The sequence below is a fragment of the Ovis canadensis genome, chromosome 8, assembly GCF_042477335.2.
Source record: "Ovis canadensis isolate MfBH-ARS-UI-01 breed Bighorn chromosome 8, ARS-UI_OviCan_v2, whole genome shotgun sequence".
Classification (NCBI taxonomy): Eukaryota; Metazoa; Chordata; class Mammalia; order Artiodactyla; family Bovidae; genus Ovis; species Ovis canadensis.
Genome location: NC_091252.1, coordinates 69,720,524 through 69,744,459, shown reverse-complemented (window position 1 = coordinate 69,744,459; position 23,936 = coordinate 69,720,524). Strand labels below are relative to the sequence as shown.

Below are 23,936 nucleotides of genomic sequence, written 5' to 3'. Positions count from 1 at the left end.
AGTAAAATCCAGAATTATAAATAAAATAGTTTACTCTCAATGGGAAATGTGCACCACATGCTTAGCTATGTTACAAATACATGGCATAAAGTCATTAAAATTCTATTTCATATCATTATGCCACCAAGATATAATAAACTATATTATGTAATTAAAATTTATAAATAAATCAGATTGACATTAATGATATATACAAATAAATTAAATTTATAAAGTATACATGTATACATAAATAAATAAAATTATATTATCATTAATAAAGTATACTTAACATTTAATTACTAAAAGTTTGCCTCTGTGGCCAGTTTACATGTTTTAAATGAAGAAAATGTATTATTTCACCAAACACTGGACAGTCTTTTAACACACTGCATGTTTCCATTTTCCTTAAAAACTGTTGCCTAATTATTAATTAAGGAAAAGGCATTATACTGATTTGTGTGTGTGCATGCTCAGTCGTGTCTGACTCTTTGCAACCCCATGGACTGTAGCCCACCAGGCTCTTCTGTCCATGGAATTTTCCAGGCAAGAATACTGGAGTGCGTTGCTATTTCCTCCTCCAGATTTTCACAACCCAGGGATCGAACCCATATGTCCTGTGTCTCCTGCATTGGCAGGCGGATTCTTTACCACTGAGCCACCTGGGAAGCTGGTTTATATTACCAAAAATTTACATACATTATATAATTTAAAACAAAAGCCTTGCCAGTGAAGTATTACTGGCTTCCTTTTATAGAAAAGAATTTAAACTCAGAGAGGTTAAGTAACTTGTCTAAGAAGACACAGCTGGTAAATACATTACCATGTTTCACATCCATAGTCCTCCTGACACAGAAATCCTTGTTTTTCCCATATGGTCACACAACTCTTAAACATTAATACAAAGAACCAGGAAAACTTGATGTTTTACACTTAGAAAAATGTTTCTGTTGGAAATTAGATGTAAATTACTAAATATTGATTATATATATTCACTATTGTAAAGTTGTGTGTGTTATGTTGATAGTTTAGAATAGAATAACAGCTAAGTACGATTTTAAAATCTTAAATGTTTATAAAAACATCAAAATTAGAATATTTTGTTACATGATAATTTAATGAAATTTAAATTTCAGAGTTGATAAATTAAGTTTTATTGGAACCTGACCACTCTTGTCCATTTTTGTAGTGCCTATGGCTACTTCTGAGGTACAATGATAGAGTTGCATAGATGAGACAGAGACAGCATAGTCTACAAAGCCTAAAACATTTCCTGTCTGGCTCTTTACAGGAAAAAACCCTTGAGTTATTATTAAGAGGAACTAAATTCTGGCAATATATTTTTTACATATTAAAAGTATGTTTTAAGTGTGGAATTGAAAAAAAAGAAACTAAAATTATAAAAATTTAAATAATGGGCATAATGGAATTCTCTTCATTCACTGATTATATATCTAATTTAATCTACATACAGCAAGGTCCAGGCAAACTGTGGCTATTCCAGCTGCTTGCTTGTAATTCACATTTCTAACACGTCCTGAGCTCTTCTTCTTAATCCAAGAATTGGGTGATTCCACAGAAGCTTTATATGGTTTTAATTTTAAAATTTTGATAGTTTAACCTTTGGTTTTGGAGAAAGTGTATTATATTGGTGGTTGTTAAGTCACTAAGTCATGTCTGACTCTTTGTGACCCTATGGACTACAGCCCATTAAGCTTCCTTTATCCATGGGATTCCCCAGGCAAGAATATTAGAGTAGAATGCCATTTCCTTCTCCAGGGGATCTTCCTGATCCAGGGATCAAACACATCTCTTGCATTGCAGGCAGATTCTTTACCAACTGAGCCGCCAGAGAAACCCATATTTGTATCATATATATGTAAATAAAGGACTGTAGCTAACATCTATAGTTCAAAATATCTTAAGAGACAACTTACAATTTTAAAAATATAGCTTTCATTACTGGTAATTTTTTAAATGGTAAATTTTAAAAGTTAATATTACTTTAACCATTTTAATTATAATGTTTATTAAAGTCTACAAAATAGAAAATACCTTTCTGCCATGCTATAAATTTAATTTATGAAAGTTTATAGGCTTGCCAGGTGGCTCTGTGGGTAAAGACTCCTCCTGCAATGCAGGAGACACAGGAGACATGGGTTTGGTCCCTGGGTCGGGAAGATCCCCTGGTGGAGGAAATGGCAACCCATTCCAGTATTCTTGCCTGGAGCATCCCATGGACAGAGGAGCTTGGAGGGCTATAGTCCACAGGGTTGCGAAGAGTTGGACACCACTGAGGCAACTGAACAAACACTCATAGGCTATGGAGACTGAATTTATACACAGGCACAATCTGCTTCAACTGCTCTCATTAATGCGACAGTTGTGCTGAATTCTTACTATTTAATAAATGGATAAGTAGTTAGAAAAGTAATAGATGCAGCCATTTGCGCAAAATTATGAAAAACCTAAGAAAAGAACACCACTGACCCAAGATTAGAATGCTAGTTGATATGAAAAACATAGCCAACTGTTATCAATAAACAACTGAAAGGTGTCTTCATGTCTCCTTTTCTTTTTATGAGAACTGAATACAGAAAAGGGAGTGCAAACAGAAATAGCAACAGGAAGCAAACCAGAAGGGCAAATCCACACATCCAAACACATGCAGTGTACCATCATCTCTCATACTTGTTGCGGAGGAGGGGGTGTTGCAACTCAGCAACCAGTCTGCAGTGTTTAAAACAGTCATGTTGTCCCCTGAGAACAGGAACAGCATAGGGGTTCATTGTCGGAATGCCTGCTCAGTGTACGAGGACAGTCATCAGTTGCACTGATGCTTTTACTGCTTTCTGGCCCTCTTGCCAAAATTACAACTGCATGGCATGATTTTTACATTTTAGTTTATCAGGTCTGTTTAGTTCAGTTAAATATATATATAACAATGATTAGTGACCTTCAAGGTCTGATTTCAAAGTGCATGGGGTTTTAAAAAATCTATTATTTACATCCAAGTTAAGGTTTAAATATAAATGTTCTTACTCCACAAGTTATCACTAAACAATCCTATAAATTTGCAATCCTACAATTAATTAGCTGAAATTATAGATGCATGTTTAGAGACAGATAAACACTATAAACAGGGAAAATGTTAATTTACAAAGGGTTTTGGGTAAAAAAATTATTAAATACAGGCAAGTTGCAATCCACACAACTCTACAAAGAAAATTTTAGAGTTCACAGTTATTCTAAAATAAGTGTAAAGAGGTGTATAAATTTCATAAATTTAAAAGAAAATATGATGTGGCAAATGCTTTGCTAATATCTAATAACATGAATAGCTTATAAATTAAAATAATTTTCAAATAATTTTTCACTCATTAATGAAAACAACTAAATCTACAAAACTTCAAAAGAACTGTGAATAATTTAAAATGTAGTTTATATATGTGTATATATGTGCGTTTATATGTATAGTGTTAGTTATTCAGTTGTGTTCATTTCTTTGCCACCCTGTGGACTGTAGCTGCCAGCCTCCTCTGTCCATTGTGATTCTCCAGGCAAGAAGACTAGAGTGGATTGCCATTCCCTTCTCCAGGGGATCTTCCCCATCCAGGGATCAAACCCGGGTCTCCTGCATTGCAGACAGATTCTTTACCATCTGAGCCACCAGGGAAGCCCATATATATGTATAAGTGAAGTTGCTCAGTCGTGTCGACTCTTTGCGACCCCATGGACTGCAGCCTACCACGCTCCTCTGTCCACGGGATTTTCCAGGTAATAGTACTGGAGTGGGTTGCCATTGCCTTCTCCAGAGGAACTTCCCAACCCAGGGATTGAACCTGGGTCTCCCGCATTGTAGGCAGACGCTTTACCATCTGAGCCACCAGGGAAGTCCATATATATGTATAGGCTTTCTAAATATACATATATATATATATATATATATATATATATATATATATTCTGATGCAAATATCATATCATATTTTCTTACAAGTTGAATGTATTTTATAATAGCAATAGGGTGGAATATTTTAAACAGTTGCTATTGTTGCCATATGCTGTGACATAATTATAAGCTAATCAAATGAGATGTCTGGAAAAAATTTCAATTTCTATTCTAAATACATGTTAGGTATTTCTCTCTTTGAAAAGAAAATGCAGCAGATATGGACATTTTTCTATTTCTAAAATCATTTTTAAGAAAAATTTTGGAGCAGCCTTTCTCTTAAAATTCAAAATAAACCCCAAAACTAGCATAATTTCTTTTTTTTGGGGGGGGGTGTTAAGATCAGAGTGTAAATCCTTTGGACACATTTTGTACATTTTAAAAAATATTTACAAGGGCAAATACAAAAAGAAAGCCTTGCTAAAAGCCTTTAAAATGTTGCTCAAGGCTATCTATTCTTTCTGAATATTTCCAGTTATAGAGGAGGAGCAAAAATATCAAGAAAATGAACAGAACAACAAATAATCCACTAAGTATATAACACTCTGGTGTTATTGCTAATGAGATATTTACTTACTAGCATACCTCTACCATGTAAAATTACAACAAACATTGCAATGTGATTCCGGGTATCTTCAGGATTGTACACTTACCTCCTGTCCCATTTGTGGTGACCGAAGTGCTGCTGAGATTAGTTTTCTCCAATTTGGAGCTTCCAGGAGTATCACCACCTCCAACAAGAGGATGAGGACTTGCTAGGTCCTGCATTTCCATAGACCTATTAGAGAGAAATTTGAAAATTTCATCAGAGATTTCTTAATAAACTACATAAATCATTCTACTGAGCATGCATGTGATCTCACAATAACAGGAACTGAAACCTATAGCTAAGAATGTTTGGTTAACTAGGTGAACATGGCAGTCCATCAAAAATTAATAAATAAGTAAAGCTTCCATGATAGATTTGTTGGTTATCTGTAATAACCAGAAAAAAAACAACTCACATCTACAGGAAGAAATGAAGAGTGACAGGTAAATTTAAGTAAATACAAAAGATTATCTTATGTTTCTCTTAATTCATGAAAGAGTGAACTGTCCAATTGATAATAGAAGGTAAAAGTAAAATATATGACAACTCCAGCATAAAAAATAGCTGCCAGGAGTGAGACTGGGCAGAGATAAACAGCAGAGCACAGAGAATTTTCAGAACAGTGAAAATAACTCTGTATGATATTGTAATGAAAGATGTTGTGTCATTATACAATATTCAAACCCACTGAATGTACAAAACCAAGAGCTAACCCCAAGGTAAACTATGTACAATGTAGCTTCATCCTTGGCAACAAATGCACCATCCTGGTGAGTGAAGCTGGAATGGTAACAGGAGAGGTTACACATGTGTAGAGTAAGAAGTAGATGGGACGTCTTTGTACCTACTTCTCAATTTTGCTGTAAATGTTAAACTGCTCTAAAAAATAAATTCTTAGGAAAAATCCAATCAAAATTTTTGGTATGCAAATAAAGCTGTGATTAATGAGAAATGGTTGGTGGTGGTTTAGTAGCCAAGTCGTGTCTGACTCTTGTGACCCATGGACAGAGGAGCCAGATGGAGGAGTCCAAGGGATTCTCCAGGCAAGAATACTGGAGCGGGGTGCCATTTCCTTCTCCATTAGTGACAAAAATACACCTTTTAACAGTTACATAAGAAAAGGAGAAGGATTTAAAATCTGATTCTAAGAACAATCTTCCCACCTTAAGAAAACTGAAAGAAAAGCAGTTGAACCCACAGTAAGTAGAAGAAGGGAAACAATAAAAAGCAAAAATTGCTGAAGCAAAATCTATGAACAATATAGACAACTTACAAATCCAGAGTTTGATCATTAGAGATACTAAAGATATTAAAAATGGTATGAGAATATTATAAACATTATGCCAAATAATTCAATAATTTAGATAAAATCAGACTTTCTAAAAAGAATACAAACTATAAAAACTGCTAACAACTTTTAAAAGTTGTCCTATAGCAAATTAAACTACAATTAAGTTGAATACATAATTAAACACTTGAAAATATCTCCAGGGCCAAATGATTTCATTAGTGAATACTAGCAGACATTTACGGAGAAGGCAATGGCACCCCACTCCAGTACTCTTGCCTGGAAAATCCCATGGACAGAGGAGCCTGGTAGGCTGCAGTCCATGGGGTCGCTACTAGTCGGACATGACTGAGCGACTTCACTTTCACTTTTCACTTCCATGCATTGGAGAAGGAACTGGCAACCCACTCCAGTGTTCTTGCCTGGAGAATCCCAGGAACGGGGGAGCCTGGTGGGTTGCCGTCTACGGGGTTGCAGAGTCGGACACAACTGAAGCGACTTAGCAGCAGACATTTAAGGAAAAATAACAACAATATTTTTAAAAATTTTTGGAAAAAGTAGGAGTAACACTTTTTACTCTATTGTATATAATGAGAATTACTCTGATCTAAAATTTGCCAAAGGCAATGCCAAGAAAAGAAAATTATGAATCTATATTTCTCATGATCATAGATGAAAATATAGTTTTGACATATTTGACATATTATTAAATAAAATCCAGTACTAAAAAGAATAATATATGATGACCAGGTGTGTTTAACCCTAAGAATTCAAACTGAGTTAACACCTGAAAATCAAAAAATGCAATTCAATATATTAACAGAATATGTTTTCAATGGGTATAAAAACCATTTCACAATATTCACCATCCATTCATACAACTCTCAGCAAAGTAGGAAAAGAAACATTTTCCTCCCATATGATAAAGATCATTCTTAAAAAATCTACACCTTTTATTATATTTAATGATGAAATACTGAGTTACTTCTCACAGGTTCACTAAAGAAGAACCTGTGTTTCATGCAGGTTCTGCATCACAGGCAGCTTCTTTACTGCTGAGCCACCTGGGAAGCCAATATATTTTGTATATGCATATAATTATGAATTATATCTATAATATCATATTTATTATATCTATGTACTGCTTATAGAAAAGATATGAAAAGGCAGAGATATCTTTTTGCCACTTCAACAGAACTTTATCAGCACTCTTTGTCAGCAGGAGAAAACAAGAATGAAGAAATAAAAGGAGTAAAGCTTAGAAAAGTAAAAAATGTTAATTCACAGAGCACATAATTGTTCATGTAAAAAATTCTGAGAAATCCATTAAAGAAAAACAAAACCCTATTAAAACTAATGAGTGAATTTATCAAAATTACAGGTACAAGGGTGATACTAATACTAAATAAAAATACAGACCAAAAATGTCTGAAACTTCAATGTCTCTCTAGTTCACATACTGAACTATCAGAACAGGAGGTTGGAAGCTGGGCTATTCACAGTCTCTCTTCAGCTCAACTCAACTCCAAGAAGAATCTGAATGCTCAGACCCTCACTTTCACTGGAAGCCAGAGCAAAGATTTAGACTTTTTGAGAAATACAACAAAACAAATATTGTGCTTCAGTCTCTAATGGCTTTTTGAACATAATCTTCAGAAAATTACAAATACATAATATTCAGAATACTATAAATATTTTGTACGTCATGTTCAGAATGACTTCTTGAGTCATAACGAGAAGCAGGACTATAGTACACATAACAGAGATAAAACACAGTAAAAAGAGGTAGACTTGCAAGTGACTTAGGTTTTGGAATGCACAAACAAAGATTTAAAAACTATTTTATATGTATAAAAAATTATAGGAAAAGATATGCACACAAGGTATATACATATATATACATGCCATGTATATAGATAAATACATATATGCATGAATACATATTTTATGTGCATGCGTGCATGCTAAGTCACTTCAGTTGTGTCTGACTCTTTGTAACCCTATGGACTGTAGCCCACCAAGCTCCTCTCTCCATGGGATTCTCCAAGCAAGAATACTGGAGTGGATTGCCATGCCCTCCTCCAGGGACCTTCCTGATCCAGGGATAGAACCTGTGTTTCATGCAGCTTCTGCATCACAGGTGGATTCTTTACTGCTGAGCCACCTGGGAAGCCCATATATTTTCTATATGCATATAATTATGAATTATATCTATAATATCATATTTATTATATCTATGTATTGCTTATAGAAAAGATATGAAAACATCAAGAAATACCCAAATGAAAGATCTAGAATGAAAATTATTAAATAGAAAATAAATATTAAATTAAAACATAGTCTTTGGATGGACTTATAAAGATACTGCAAAAGAAATCAGTAAACCTGAAACTGAGCCAGTAGAAATTATCCAAACTGAAGCAGAGAGGAAAAAAAAGAAAGTGAAGAAAAACTAAAAAGCCTCCTGATGAGGTGAAAGAGGAGAATGAAAAAGCTGGCTTAAAACCCAATATTCAAAAAACCAAGATCATGGCATTTGGTCCCATCACTTCATGGCAAATAGATGGGGAAAATGTGGAAACAGTGGCAGACTTTATTTTCTTGGTTTCTGAAATCACTACAGATGATGACTGGAGCCATGAAATTAAGACACTTGCTCCTTAAAAGAAAGGCTATAACAAACCTAGATAGTGTATTAAAAAGCAGAGACATCAGTTTGCCAACAAAGGTCCATCTAGTCAAAGCTACGATTTTTCTAGTAGTCACGTACAGATGTGAGAATTGAACTGTAAAGAAAGCTGAGCACCAAAGAATTTGTGCTTTTGAATTGTGGTGGTGGAGAAGACTCTTGAGGTTCCCTTGGATAGCAAGGAGATCAAACCAGTCAATCCTAAAGGAAATCAGTCCTGAATATTCATTGGAAGGACTGATGCTAAAGCTGAAGCTCAATACCTGATACAAAGAGCCGACTCACTGGAAACGACCCAGATGCAGGGAAAGTTTGAGGGCAGGAGGAGTAGGGGCAACAGAGGATGAGATGGTTGGACGGCATCACTGACTCAATGGACATGAGTTTAAGCAAATTCTGTCAGACAGTGAAGGAAAGACAGGAAGCCTGGTGTGCTGCAGTCTAGGGGGTCGTAAAGAGTCCGAGACAACTTAGCAACTGAATAACAACAAAAGATAAGTAATTTGTGGGATATTATCAGAAAGCAAGGAAGGGAATGAAACAGAATAATTTCAGAATAATGGCCAAATTTGATAATAAACAGCCACCCATAAAGCCTTGAAATACAACAAATGAGAAAATAAAGTCAAACCTTCAGTACATTATAGTCAAATTCTTAAGATAAAGGGAAAGCTTTATAGCAACCGGATAAAAAAGACACAGAGGAGAAGAGAATAGTGGGAACCCCTCAAAGTATCATAGGTCTCACACTCCTGATAATGGGCTTCATTATAGCAAACAACTAATGCTTGTGATTTTATTTTCTCTGAATGAAACCAACATAAAGATTTTTTAATTAATTTATTTATTTTAATTGGAGGATAATTACTTTTCAATATTGTGATGGTTTAGCCATTTTTCAGCATGAATCGGCCATAGATACATATGCGACCCCCCATCCTGAAGCCCCCTCCCAGCAAACAAATGAATGATTGCTTATAATGTGCAAAGTACTGTCTCAGGTGTTAGGATTGCTGAGTGGAGAAACTGTGGTCCTACCCTCAAGAAATTTATGATATACATTTAAACCTATTTCTAAATGAGAAAGCAGTTCCTGTGCATAGAAAACAACAGTATTTTAAGAGCCCACTGAGTGGAACAGACAGAAATCAGTGTGAAGTTAGAGAGTCTGGAAAATTTTCTCAGAGCTTGTTAGCTGGGTTTTGATGAATTCGAAGTGGGGGTTCTAGGGTAAGCATCTGGTCAGTGGTATCACTGAAGCTGCAAGGTCGTGTGGTGGCTGACAGCCAACGTGAACGACATGAAAGAGGAAGTGAGGAAAATCAGTCAGGAACGAAAGGATGAAGCCCACATCACAGAGAGGAGCAGGAGTATGTCCCTCCTGCAAAGCAAAGCAAAAACTGCCTTTGTATCTTACATTCCAGTTTTCGGGAATCCAAAACACAATTACCTGAATCTTTACAGTAAGTCCCCTTTGCTTGAGTTCATATTCATGGGTTTGAGATGTCTCACAACTAACAGAGCTTTTAGAGAACAGGCAGGCATTATTGCCATCAATTATATCTTAAGAGTATTCCTGTGCTTTCTTTTGTATGTTAAACTTCAGATTCTTTCTAAGTCTAATTTGTTTAGAAGGTAATATATAAAATATAAAGTTTACCTTAGAGTGCAACAGCATAAAATTGATTACAGGCTATTTTTACTGAGTACATACTGTAAGACACAGCCTATGCTTGGTCCTCCAAAAATACCCTGTTAATCTTTACATTAACACACTGATGTACGTATTATATTCCATATTTTATAGATAAAGACATTGAGGCTCAAGAAGGATACACAGCGTGCCCAAGAACTTGCAGATAGAAAGTAGCAGCAGTAAAATTGGAACTCAAGTCTATTTGATGCCAGAGCCCAGGTTCTTCCTGTCACATTGTATGTTTCCCATTTTTTTAAAAAGTGACTTTAATTCTTTCACATTGTGAAACCACTATCAGGAACGCTTATTTCTGCAATGAAACATTTTGAATGGTTTTCAAGAGTTATTAAACTGAATATAAGCATCCACTCTGCCAAATCTACATAACCGTATTTAAAGGTAATCCCTTTTTTAAAAGTACAGAGAACTATATTCAATATCCTGTTGTAAACCACAATGGAAAAGAATTTTTAAAAGAATGTACGTATGTGTGTATAAAGGTGCCCCCTTTTTCCTTCCAAGATACCATTTTCTACCCATGTCATAATGCCATGTGAATACTAGCATCTTTCTGGACAATAGGAAAAAAAAAACACAATAAAATAAAAACGCTTTAAAAAAAGAAAAGAAAAGAAAGAAGACTTGCCTGTCACATGAAGCTGTCTTCTTGGTTCTTATCTGTAGCATAGGTGGAATTTGTTTCCAGAAGACTTAAACATTCTCTTCAAAACCCAAGAAGAGTATGTTTTATATTTGTGCATTTAGAGTTTACTGTAACTCAGAAACCATGATTCCTTCTGCACAGACCCTAGTAATGAGTCATAGCCTATTTGTTTACAGGCTAAGATTCCATCAATTCTTCATGACCCAAGAAATGCAAAAGCATCCTAGACTTTCAAAGGCATTCCCTCTCATGCCAGCTTTTCTCTAGCACAAAGTGGACAGTATGTATGCAGGGCTCTGTGTCCAGTGCTCTCAAGGTCTACTTGAACATCAGAATGCATTTATGGACAAGTGTTTATGGACAAGTCATGCTTTTCTCATGACTTCCTTTTTAAATGTTAAACAAACCTTTTCATTCTCCTTAGCTGAAAAAGGGCTTCCCTGATAGCTCAGATGGTAAAGAATCTGCCTGCAATACGGGAGACCTGGGTTCAATCCCTGGGTTGGGAAGATTCCTTGGAGAAGGAAACAGTTACCCACTCCAGCATTCCCTCCAGGAAAATTCCATGGACTCTATAGTCCACGGGGTTGCAAAGAGTCAGACATGACTGAATGACTTACACTTCACTAGCTGAAAATTTGTTGTTCAGTTGCCCAGTTGTGTCCTATTCTTTGCGACCCCATGAAATGTAGCCCACCAGGCTCCTCTGTCCATGGGGATTCTCCATATGGCAAATACTGGAGTAGGTTGCTATGCCCTTTTACAGGGAATCTTCCCAACCCAGGGATCGAATCCAGGTCTTCTGATTGCAGGTGGATTCTTTACCAGCTGAGCCAGCAGGAAAGCCCTCACTATCTGCCGGAGTTTGCCCAAGTTCATGTTCATTGCGTAAGTGATGCTGTCCAGGCATCTCATTCTCTGATATCCTTTTTTCTTTCTGCCTTCTATCTTTTCCAGCATCAGGGACTTTGCCAATGAGTTGTCTGTTCACATCATATAACCAAAATACTGGAGTTTCAGCTTCAGCATCAGTCCTTCCGGCGAATATTCAGGGTTGACCCTCCTTTAGCATTGGCTGGTTTGATCTCCTTGCTGTCCAATGGGCTTTCAGGAGTCTTCTCCAGTACCACAGTTCAAAGGCATCAATTCCTTGGCATTCTGCCTTCTTTACAGTCCAGCTCTCACAACCATATGTGACCAATGGGAAGACCATAGCCTTGACTATGCAGATCTTTGTTGGCAGAGTAACGTCTCTGCTTTTCAACACACCGTCTAGGTTTGTCATTGCTTTCCTGCCAAGAAGCAATCATCTTCTTATCTCATGGCTGCAGTCACCATCCGCAGTGATTTTGGAGCCCAAGAAGAGGAATTCTGTCTCTACGTCCACCTTTTCCCCTTCTATTTGCCGTGAAGTACCAGGGCCGGATGCCATGATCTTAGTTTGTTTTTTTAAGATTTAGTCTTAAGCTGGCTCTTTCACTCTCCTCCTTCACCCTCATCAATAAGTTCTTTAGTTCCTCTTCACCCTCTGCTTTAGAGTTGTCTTATCTGCATATCTGAGATGACTGATGTTTCTTCCACCTATATTGGTTCTGGCTTGTAGCTCATCCAGCCTGGTATTTCTCATGAAGTGCTCAGCGTGACAGAAGACAGCCCTGTTGTACTCCTTTCTCAATCTTGAACCAATCAGTTGTTTCATACAGAATTCTAACTGTGCTTCTTGACCTGCATACAGGTTTCTCAGGAGAGAAATAAGATGGTCTGGTATTCCCATCTCTCTAAGGGCTTTCCACAGTTTGTCATGATCCACACATTCAAAGGCTCTGGCACAGTCAATGAAACAGACATCAATGTTTTTCTGAAATTTCCTTGCTTTCTCCACGATCCAGCAAATGTTGGCCATTTGATTTCTAGTTCTTCTTCCTTTTCTAAACCTAGCTTGGACAATCTGGAAGCTCTTGGTTCGCACAATGCTGAAGCCTAGCATGCAAGATTTCAAGCATGACCTTACTAGCATGGGAGATAAGTGTAATTATCCAAGAGCTAGCACTTTCTTTGGTACTATCCTTGTTGGGAACTGGGACGAGCACTGACCTTTTCCAGTCCTGGGGCCACTGCTGGGTCTTCCAGATTAGTTGACATAATGAGTGCAAAACCTTGATGGCATCATCCTTTAGGGATCTGAATGGTTTTGCTGGAATTTCATTGCATCCTCTAGCTTTATTGAGAGCATTGCTTCTTAAGGCCCACTTGCCTTCGCACTCCAGAATCTCTGGCTCTGGGTGACAAACCAGATGATCGTAGTGATCTGGTTTACTAACATCTTTTTTACCGTTCTTCCATGTATTCTTTCCATCTCATCTTGATCTTTTCAGTATCTAATAGGTCTCTACCATTTTATCCTTTATTGTGCCCATCTTTGGGCAGAATGCCCCCTTGATGTTTCCAATTTTCCTGAAAAGATCCCTAGTCTTTCCTCTTTTGTTGTTTTCTTCTATTATTAAGCACTGCTCATTAAAGAAGGCCTTCTTGTCTCTCCTAGCTATTCTTCGGAACTCTGCATTTCATTGGATATATCTTTCCCTCCCTCCCTTGCTTTTTGCTTCTCGTTGTTCTTCCGCTATTTGTAAAGCCTCCTCAGACAACCATTTTGCCTTCTTGCTTTTCATTTCCTTTGGGATGGTTTTGTTCACCGCCTCCTGTACAGTATTACGGACCTCTGTCCATAGTTCTTCAGGCACATTCTTAACTAGATCTAGTCCTTTGAATCTATTTGTTACCTCTACTGTGAAGTCATACAGGATTTGATTGAAGTCATACCTGACTGGCCTAGTGTTTTTCCCAGTTTTCTTTAGTCTGAGCCTGAATTTTGCTATGAGAAGCTGATGACTGAGTCACAGTCAGCTCCAGATCTTGTTTATGCTGACTGTATACAGCTTCTCCATCTTTGGCTACAAAGAATGCAATCGACTTGATTTTGGTATTGAAAAAATAGGAATAACAAAATCAGCTTCTATTTTAATGAGACTGTAGGTTAGCACAGGGGGTATTTTCTATTCATTGCTTTTCCTTCTATATTTAGAATTGTGCTGGATACATAGTGAGTGCTACAGATGAATAATGAAATAAGATGAAATGATTTGAATTACTTGAGTCAAGTGTACTCTAGTTTAGCAAACACTGCTTGAGCATCCAGCAAGTTCCAGGGACATATCTAGAAATCCAAAAGTTATCTTTTGAGAGTTTGGAGGCCACTGGGAGAGAAAGCAGACAGGTGAAGGGAGATGGGAGTTAGCAGGGTGATGTCAATGTGTATGGAAGTTTTCATATGTGCATGTGCAATGTCAGAGCTCTCAAATGAGTGAAGGGTGTGTGTATATACACATGTGCACATGTATGTGCAAGAGGGTGGGAAGGAAGGTGCTCTGCATGGATACAGAAAACCACTATGCAAGAAAACAATGTGATAAGCCCATTTGGTCAACCTAGATCAGATGGAAGTCATGAGCATGTGACTGCTGCTGCTGCTGCTCCTGCTGCTAAGTCGCTTCAGTCGTGTCCGACTCTGTGTGGCCCCAGAGATGGCAGTCCACCAGGCTCCCCGGTCCCTGGGATTCTCCAGGCAAGAACACTGGAGTGGGTTGCCATTTCCTTCTCCAATGCATGAAAGTGAAAAGTGAAAGTGAAGTCGCTCAGTCGTGTCTGACTCCTAGCGACCCCATGGACTGCAGCCTACCAGGGTCCTCCGCCCATGGGATTTGCCAGGCAAGAGTACTGGGTCATGTGACTACTGGGTACCAATTCCCACTCTCTGGAAAAAAGCACTTCTGGCCATCTTAAATCAACACATTTCAGATAAGCCAAGAAACCCTTGTCCCAGCTGCAGCCCAGAGCCAGTTTCTCTCCTGGCAGTTAGGATGGAAACGTGAATGCTCTCTGCTACACACTGTCTATGTCACTGATGGGATGGCCAGACCATCACAGAAGGAGGCCTTCACTAGTCCACTTCAGCAGACATCATTAAAAATGGGCTCTGCTGCAGAGAAAAGGATATATGGGAGGAAGAAGATCTCTATCAACGAGGATTGGGGAAGTGGGCCATGAATAATGGGAGCTGTTCTTGCAATTTGCCGGTGATCTCATGCCTGTCCCCAAGGCCTGAATGCTTGCAGTGCAAGTGACCTGTCTGCCAGAGTGACCTCAGGCCATGGAATAACAGCAAAGAAAGCCATGGACATACTGTTCTCTGGACACTTTTACAGTCCTTCCTTTCCAGGGCTTCCTTACAGCTCTTCCTTACTTGAGTCTTGCAGCTCTGGCTCTTTCTTCACTATGACTCTAACAGATTATTCAGATAAAACATGGTCTCCCCCAATCCATGAAATGTGAGCAAATATTTATAAAATGTACCTCTAAAGTATTTCTCTAAATTTAGATTTTCAGAACCCTCCTTCTTTACTCTGAAAACAAAGGAAAAACAAGCCCAATGAATTCTCCAACCGTTATTTGAATAGTACAGGACTCAAGTTTCTGCTAGATCGGTTACAAACCATGGTTAGTGAAGCAGGAAATTATTTCCCTCTAGCAAGCAAAAGAATAAAGCCATAAGACCACAATCAAAACATCTAATATCATTAATTACACCAAGAAATATACAGGCTCTTTTTCTAAGGAAAAAAAAAAAACTACCAATAAGAATCAAACATTTTACTAGATGAATAAATGAGGGCTTTCCAATGCTAGAATACTGACTCTAAAAGAGTAACTGATTAGAATAACATACAAAATAAAGATAGCTCTCTGTAAAAATGATGGAATTTCAGTCTCCAGGGACAGCCAATGTCCTTGAATGCAAACACACCATCATTTTATGCACAAGGCTGTGAGTGTGACGTTTGGGGCCTGCACTACAACCTGAATGTGCACGTGCTCGGTTGTGACTGATTCTTTGCATCCCATGGACTGTACCCTGCCAGTCTCCTCTGTCCATGGGATTTCCCAGGCAAGAATATTGGAGCGGGTTGCCATCCAGGGGATCTCCCCGACCCACGCCTTCTGCGTCTCCTGCATTGCAGGCAGATTCTTTATCCACTCAGCCACTGGGGAAAGACCCCATAGGCTGAAACCTGAGTTTTAAACTCCATCTCCATCATTTACCAGTCAGTGGACTTTATGCTCAAAAATGGAGGTAATGATACCCCAGAGGGTGACTGAGTGACTTAAATAAGATCATCCACGCAAAGTACATAAAATTTGGCACACAGTGTACCTTCATGAAGGTTCAGTTCAGTTCAGTTCAGTCACTCAGTGATGTCTGACTCTTTGCGACCCCATGGCCTGCAGCACGCCAGGCCTCCCTGTCCAACACCAACTCCTGCAGTTTACTCAAACTCATGTCCATTGAGTTGGTGATGCCATCCAACCACTTCATCCTCTGTCATCCCCTTCTCCAACTGCCTTCAATCTTTCCCAGCATCAGGGTGTTTTCAAATGAGTCAGTTCTTCGCATCAGGTGGCCAAAGGATTGGAGTTTCAGCTTCTGCATCAGTTCAGTTCAGTTCAGTTCAGTTCAGTCACTCAGTCATGTCTAACTCTTTGCAACCCCATGAATTGCAGCATGCCAGGCCTCCCTGTCCATCACCAACTCCCGGAGTTCACCCAAACTCTTGTCCTCTGAGTCAGTGATGCCATCCAGCTATCTGATCCTCTGTCGTCCCCTTCTCCTCCTGCCCACAATCTCTCCCAGCATCAGAGTCTTTTCCAATGAGTCAACTCTTCGCATGAGGTGGCCAAAGTATTGGGAGTTTCAGCTTTAGCATCAGTCCTTCCAAGGCATCAGTCCTTCCAATGAATATTCAGGACTGATTTCCTTTAGGATGGACTGGTTGGATCTCCTTGCAGTTCAAGGGACTCTTAAGAGTCTTCTTCAACACCACAGTTCAAAAGCATCAATTCTTCGGTGTTCTGCTTTCTTTATAGTCCCACTCTCACATCCATACATGACTACTGGAAAAACCACAGCCTTGACTGTGAAGACTATGAAGTCATGAAGTTTAGCTAGGACTACAGTTACTTCTACAACACCTTCGATAAATGCTGGATTTGAAAACCTGTTTGAAAACCTGTAGTATCAAGAAAATAATTTTCTTAAGAGGCAACCCATTTCATTTTCAACTCACTCTTATTATCAGAAAGTTTTCCATACATGGTTTTACAGGCAACTTTAGTCCTGGAAGAAATTTAACCCATTAACATGGGGCGAGGCTAAACTTTCTTTCCCATTAGAAGAAAGAAGAGAAAGTGAAGTTGCTCAGTTGTGCCCAACTCTTTGCGACCCCATGGACTGCAGCCTACCACACTCCTCTGTCCACGGGATTTTCCAGGCAAGAGTACTAGAGTGGGTTGCCATTTCCTTCTCCAGGAGATCTTCCTGACCCAGGGATTGAACCCAGGTCTCCCACATTGCAGGCAGGTACTTTACTGTCTGAGCCACCAGGGAAGTCTTTCCCATTCAGTTCAGTTCAGTTCAGTTCAATTGCTCAGTCGTGCCCAACTCTCCCTGTCCATCACCAACTCCCGGAGTTCACTCAAACTCATGTCCATTGAGTCAGTCATGCCATCAGCTATCTCATCCTCTGCCGTCCCCTTCTCCTCCTGCCCCTAATCCCTCCTAGCATCAGGGTTTTTTCCAATGAGTCAACTCTTCACATGAGGTGGCCAAAGTACTGGAGTTTCAGCTTTAACATCAGTCCTTCCAATGAACACCCAGGACTGATCTTCAGAAGGTACTGGTTGGATCTCCTTGCAGTCCAACGGACTCTCAAGAGTCTTCTCCAACACCACAGTTCAAAAGCATCAATTCTTCGGCACTCAGCTTTCTTCACAGTCCAACTCTCACATCCACACATGACCACTGGAAAAACCATAACCTTGACTAGACGGACCTTTGTTGGCAAAGTAATGTCTCTCCTTTTGAATATGCTATCTAGGTTGGTCATAACTTTTCTTCCAAGGAGTAAGCGTCTTTTAATTTCATGGCTCCAATCACCATCTACAGTGATTTTGGAGCCCATCACTGCCCTTTAAATATCAGAGAGGAATGTCTCAACTCAGAACCTTTCAATGTACAACATACAGTAGGAATAGCACAACAATAACTCTGGACCTATCAGTGTAGCCTGAAGAGTGCACTAGCTTTTCTTTCAGACACTTTATGGTATGAACAGACACTGAAACCCAGCCAACCAAACCCCTAGGATTTATCCCACACAGTGCTTTACAGCCTTCTTTTCTCTCAGCCACAACACATGCAGCTGGCATTTGGAACTTAAGTGAATAGCTTTTCATGTGTTCTTCTTAAATGCTAGTTTGTTGGACTGAGTCCATTATTTCATCTTGTCCCATTAGATTCCAACTTTGCTGTTCAAAGCACTCTTTCCTGTGTCATGACACCTATAAACTTTCTTGGCATGCATCCATTGCCAAATCACAATAAACATGTTAACAGGCCAATGTTAAGGACAGTTCTTAAAGAGGACACTAGAGTTATATTTCTAGAGATAAATCACTGGGCAATAGTTATTGCACTACTAGCAGTACTATTTTTCAAGCTTCCCAGGTGGCACTACTGGTAAAGAACCTGCCTGCTAATGCAGGAGACATAATAGGTGCGGGTTTGATCCCTGGGTCAGGAAGATTCCTCGGAGGAGGACATGACAACCCACTCCAGTATTCTTGCCTGGAGAATCCCATGGACAGAAGAGCTTGATGACCTGCAGTCCATAAGGTCGAAGAGAATTGGACACAACTGAAGTGACTCAGCACATATTTAGAGGCTTTAAGACACATATTGTTGAATACCATGTGTTAAGCATAAAACAGGCTTCTGTTCCTCTTTTCTGGTATTGCTGTCAGGCTATTCTTGTACAGCTTTTGCTTGGAGAACTTAAGCTAGATTCTCATGATCACAGCCTGCTTTCTAATTATTTACATTTAATTATCTAAAAATGTAATTTTATTTTTTGAGATTGATTTAGAACATTATTTTACTTTTTAATTTTCATTGACCTAGAGTTGATTTACAATGCTGTGTTAGTTTCAGGTGTACAGCAAAGGTGTATACATACAGACATATGTATATTCTTTTTCAGTTATTACAAAATATTGAGTATAGTTCCCTGTGCTACACAGTAGGTCCTCATTGCTTCCATTTTATATATAGTAGTATGTATATGCTAATATCAAATTCCTTATTTATCCCATTTATCTCTTCCCCCACCTTTCCCCTTTGGTAACCATAAGTATGTTTTCTATGTTTCTGTTTTGTAAGTAAGTTCATTTTTATCACTGGTTTAAAATTTATTGCGTCATACAAGGAAACAAAGAAAAGTGACTTCTCTTAAGAAATCTGATGCTAAAATGCACATAAGGCATGTGCTTTATTAGATAACAATAAGGGAATCAGGAACAGGAATCTAAGTCTATGATCTACTACCTAGAAAAAGTTAATGGCTGTGTGTGTAGATGGTTTTCCAAATCTCTTCTCAGGTTTACAGGCCTCTTGAAATAACACTGCAAGTCTTCCACAGACAGGCATTCTGTACTCTCTCCCTCTCTATGCCAAGACATTCTGTATCTTTATGAGGTTACTCAACCCATTCACTTTGAACGCAAGGAAGTTAGCACCTGCCACAGGGGATCAGAATGTGAAATGTGAGGAGGGAGCCCTGTGATAAGTGCCTGACCTTAGCAAACAAAAATAAAACCTCTAAGAAAACGATAAAGAAAATGCAGTAATATGCCCATATACCATCCAGGGGGTTGTGTGGCCTTAATACAATCAACTCAACTTCTGCTCTACAGAAAGCAGTGGTTGAGGCTCTGCGTGATTCACAGCATATGAACAGCCAGAGGATGCCAGGGAACTCCCCCACTGCCCCAGTCCTCTGACCCCATAACATGATAGTCTCCATTAAAAAAAAAAGTCAACTAGCCATCTTAGTGATAGGAACCTGGGACCCATTGCCCATCTGACGTAATACTTCACGGAGCAGGTCCAAACACAATGCAGGGCCCTTGAAATCAGCAGGAGCTCAGCGCTCTGATCCATGCCAAAGAGCAAGATGAGAAATGGGGTTGGTATAAATATTCATTGGGAAGTTACAGCCAACCTCCTTGTGCTGGGTGTCTAGTGCAACTCAAAACTGCTCCACCTGGTCCCTTCTGGCTCCCTCATGTCTACTGGGGGCTGGCAGCTGGAAGGCAGGCTGAGCCTTTGAGATCTTTTAATTTGCTGTAGCACCAGAGGGGCAGGCAGGAGGGATGACAATGCATATGCTGGGATTCAATTACAGGGCTGTCTTTTTCCCAGGTGGGAGGTAACACTGACTGCAGAGAATTCAATGCTTCATCTGTTAAGGTCCCTGGGGAAATGATGGGTGGTTTGCAAAAGCTGGGGGTGTGGAATAATGCTCTACAGTCAGCAAAAAACATCCGGCACATTGAATGGGATTTTGTTAGGCTAACGTGCAACCTTTCCTTTTTCTTGTTTTCCAAACAAAATCACTCCATAACTTCTGCCTGGAAAGCAGAGATGACTGCCCCTAAATTCTGAAGTCAGTTGCTGTGTAGCCTATAAAATATAGGTGAGAGGAGATTTGAGATCACTGTCCCATGAGTCTCATTGCCAAAAAGGTTTTTCAATACTGCATAAAGTTAAATGTGTTCCAACCATGAACATATAAGGGGAACACACAATGTTCTGAATTTAAAACATCGAACAGTTCCTAAAAGCTTGCCAAAAATACCTACTATGTCATTTTCTTTACAATAAAATGGCACAATGTCATGACCTTTTAGGACACTAAATTCAATAATCCTTTGTAGTTTGTTGGTGTTAAAGGGGGAGAGTGTTCTTATTCTACCAACTACAAAGCAAGGTTTCCCAAATATGTACAACTGCATGTAGAATGGTTTACTAGTGTCTGTTGTGATAGTTCTGTATGAATAATTAGTATCCTAACAACTACAAACCAAATACTATCTATTTTTTAGAATAGATTTTTTTTTTTGTCCTTTCCATTACTTAGACAAACTTCCTAGATGGGTAGCTTAATTTTTCTTCTGAATTTAAAAGGAGAAAAGAAAGCTGTGTTTGTTTTTATCTCTCAGTTTCACACTTGGTCTAGGACATCCTCTTCTTCCCATGGTAATTAGGGTAGAGGTTTGCAATAACCAACTCAAACCAAGTTCGACTTCTGCTCAGAATCCTCTAATGCCTTCCCATGCCTCCTGGAGAAATTCTCTAATTCCTCACCTGGCCTTTCAAGTCACTTCCTTACCTGATACACTGATGCCCCATTTCTCTGACCTTGGTTCCCAAGTGATTCCCTCACACAGAGAGCTCCTCCAGCCCACGGCACCCCCTTCTCCCCAGCCCTGACCTGCCCATCTTCAAACATACCCAACAAGCTCCCAATAGGGTCTCTGCCTCTGATGTTCCCTTTCCCTGGGGCTCAGTTCCCCCAGCCATCCTCCTTGTCTTGTTCCTCTGTTCAGGTATCTCTTATTTCAGAGACCCATTCTGTGTCTTCCTCAGCAACAACCCCACCCAGTGATTACCAATTTATACTATATATATAAGTTATCCAATGTATACTATAATTATGCCATGTACAATACTGCTTTACTCTACTTCAAGGCAACTATCTCCCTTGACACAGTATATATTAATGTATTGTTTAATTGTCTCTCCCTCTAGAATGTATGCTCATGAGAGAAGAGGGCTGTAGCTCTAGGACCTAGAACAGTGTCTGGCACGTAAGTGTTCAATTAATAGTTGTTGAATGTACAAATAGGTTTTCCAGTAATTTCAATGGACAGACCTAGTTACTCTTAGTTACCTAGGCTTGATCACACACCTCAATATCACTAATTTTCTGTGGCACAGGTCTATTGTTTTTTAGAATCAACTCTCTGATAATTAAAAAATATAGTTCAAACACAAAGAATTTTACAATCTGATTGACAGAATCGCTAGTATTTGTCATCTTTAAATTTGGAAGACTAGAGTAAATGAATAATTATTTAATGAGGGCTTCCCTGATAGCTCAGGTAAAGAATCCTCCTTCAGTGTAGGAGAACCAGGTTTGATCCCTGGGTCAGGAAGTTCCCCTGGAGTAGGAAATGACAACCTGTTCCAGTACTCTTGCCTGCAAAATCCTATGGATATTGGAGCCTGGCAGGCTACAGTCCATGGGGTTGCAAAGGGTTGGACATGACTGAGCGACTAACACTTTCCACACGTAGCATGTGTCAAATACTGTGCTTTCTATATTTTAAGTAACAGTTTTACCTGAAATTAAACATTTTCTTATATTCTTTACAAAATTCAAATTTTAGCTTAAGATCAAGTATCTTAGTATGTTCAGGCTGCTATAACAAAATACCACAAAATGGCTAGTCTATAAACTATAGAAATGTATTGCTCTTCGGCTGGATGCTAGGAAGCCCAAGACTGAGGAGCCAGTGGGGTGGATTTCCTTGGTTAGGCCACTTCCTGGTTCATGCTTTGTGCTTTCCCACTGTGTTCTCACGTGGTGAAAGGGGCAAAGAAACTCTCTGGAGTCTCTTACAAGGGAACTAACTCCATGCATGAGGGTGCCACCCTTATGATCTAAGCTCCTCTTAAAGGCCCATCTCTTTGAGGTCTACAATTTTAACATACAAATTTTGAGGAGACACAAATATTCAGACCACAGCACCAAATAATGAGGTTGAAAGAAAAACTGTTCTATTTTCTGTCCCCAAGCAAGTATTTTTTGAAGCCTCAATGAACTACAGCATTTAAAATCTCTCCTAAACACACATATACACAGTCACCTAAAATAAAAATTACATATTTTTTTCTTAACATTTTTGAAATTTAACAACTCTGTGAGGTTAAAAACAAAAATGAAGTACCACAGGTGCCTTTTTGTCCCTCTAAAATGATGAGAACTCAAGAGAGCTCCACAAGTTTACTAAGTTCATACAACTGGTCACTGGACTAGCTCTAATCAGAATCCGTGGACTTGACTTTGAAACAGTAATTGATGGCTGCAAAACACCACTCATGTTACTATTTTCCCATCAAGCTGCTATATAATCATTATTCTTGCTTTCAAAACCCAGAATCTTCAAACTAGAGTCAGTGTTTCATATTTTCTTTCTCACCTCACAGTCATCCTCTCTCTGGTCAGTTTCCACAGTCTACTCAGATTCACTTCCTTGTAATTCCTAACTTAATGGGCTTGTTTCTTTAACTCTTAGTTTGGCCTCTTTGGCATTTCACACTGGTAATGATTTCTCCTAAAAAATTCTTCCTCTTAGGCTTATCTAATATTTCTGTAATGGTTCTGTTGCCTGGTTATGGGTTCAGCACTTTCTATTCATTTCCTTTCACCCAAAAGAATCTTAATTTTTGTTTAGGTATTCATTTTCTACGAATGAAGGTCAGCATATCAGGGAAAGCTAAGACGACTCTCGGTTCCAGGAGACGACAGTCTAATCTTCCCAGTTAATGACTGTATCAGGAATTGTAAGGTGCCAATGGGACCTAAGGAATACTTTGCTGGAGACTTGCGGGTAAGTTCCTCTTCACACTTCTAGGAGAGCTTCCAGATTCAAACTGTGTCTTCAGCTGGATATGAATGAGGGAGAGTAGACTGTTGATTTCTACCCTACTGCAACCCTGGCCTCCTGTCATTCTATCCCCAGGGGAGCAAAATTTTTAGGACAAATTCGAAATTGTGGAAGGCAGAGCAAAAGGGAACCAAGTAAAGTGATTTCTTCATGAAGCTATTGAGCACCTGGATCAACCAGTCTAAGGCCAGTCAACCTCTGGAATTCTAGTTATGTGAACCAATAAATTACCTTATTGTTTGAAGCCTGGTGAGTCAGATTCTTTGTTACTTGCACTTGAAACCATCTTAACTGATGTAACTACTCTCTCCTGGTTTCTTCACATCACATCTGGCCATTAATGTTCAGACTGCTTTGTGGGTCATTCTTGTTCTCTTAACCTTTTGATGTCTATGATT

General features: G+C 39.0%; 1 protein-coding gene and 1 non-coding gene across 16 annotated transcripts in view; both read right to left on the bottom strand.

Annotated features, from left to right (window-relative positions):
* Positions 1 to 23,936, bottom strand: part of EYA4 (EYA transcriptional coactivator and phosphatase 4) — a 363,823-nt gene that overhangs the window by 69,173 nt on the left and 270,714 nt on the right. For 8 of the 15 annotated variants that reach the window (XM_069598451.1, XM_069598448.1, XM_069598450.1 and 5 more), the window contains exons 4-5: positions 4,585 to 4,709; positions 2,671 to 2,739 (exon numbers count right to left, since the gene is read on the bottom strand). In XM_069598451.1, coding sequence (XP_069454552.1) covers positions 2,671 to 2,739; positions 4,585 to 4,709 — 194 coding nt within the window. The remainder of the gene's footprint in view (positions 1 to 2,670; positions 2,740 to 4,584; positions 4,710 to 23,936) is intronic. The other 7 variants (XM_069598456.1, XM_069598461.1, XM_069598463.1 and 4 more) reach the window with 1 other exon arrangement.
* On the bottom strand, positions 3,801 to 3,872 carry TRNAC-ACA (transfer RNA cysteine (anticodon ACA)). Its single transcript has one exon. It is a non-coding gene; the product is annotated as a tRNA-Cys (tRNA).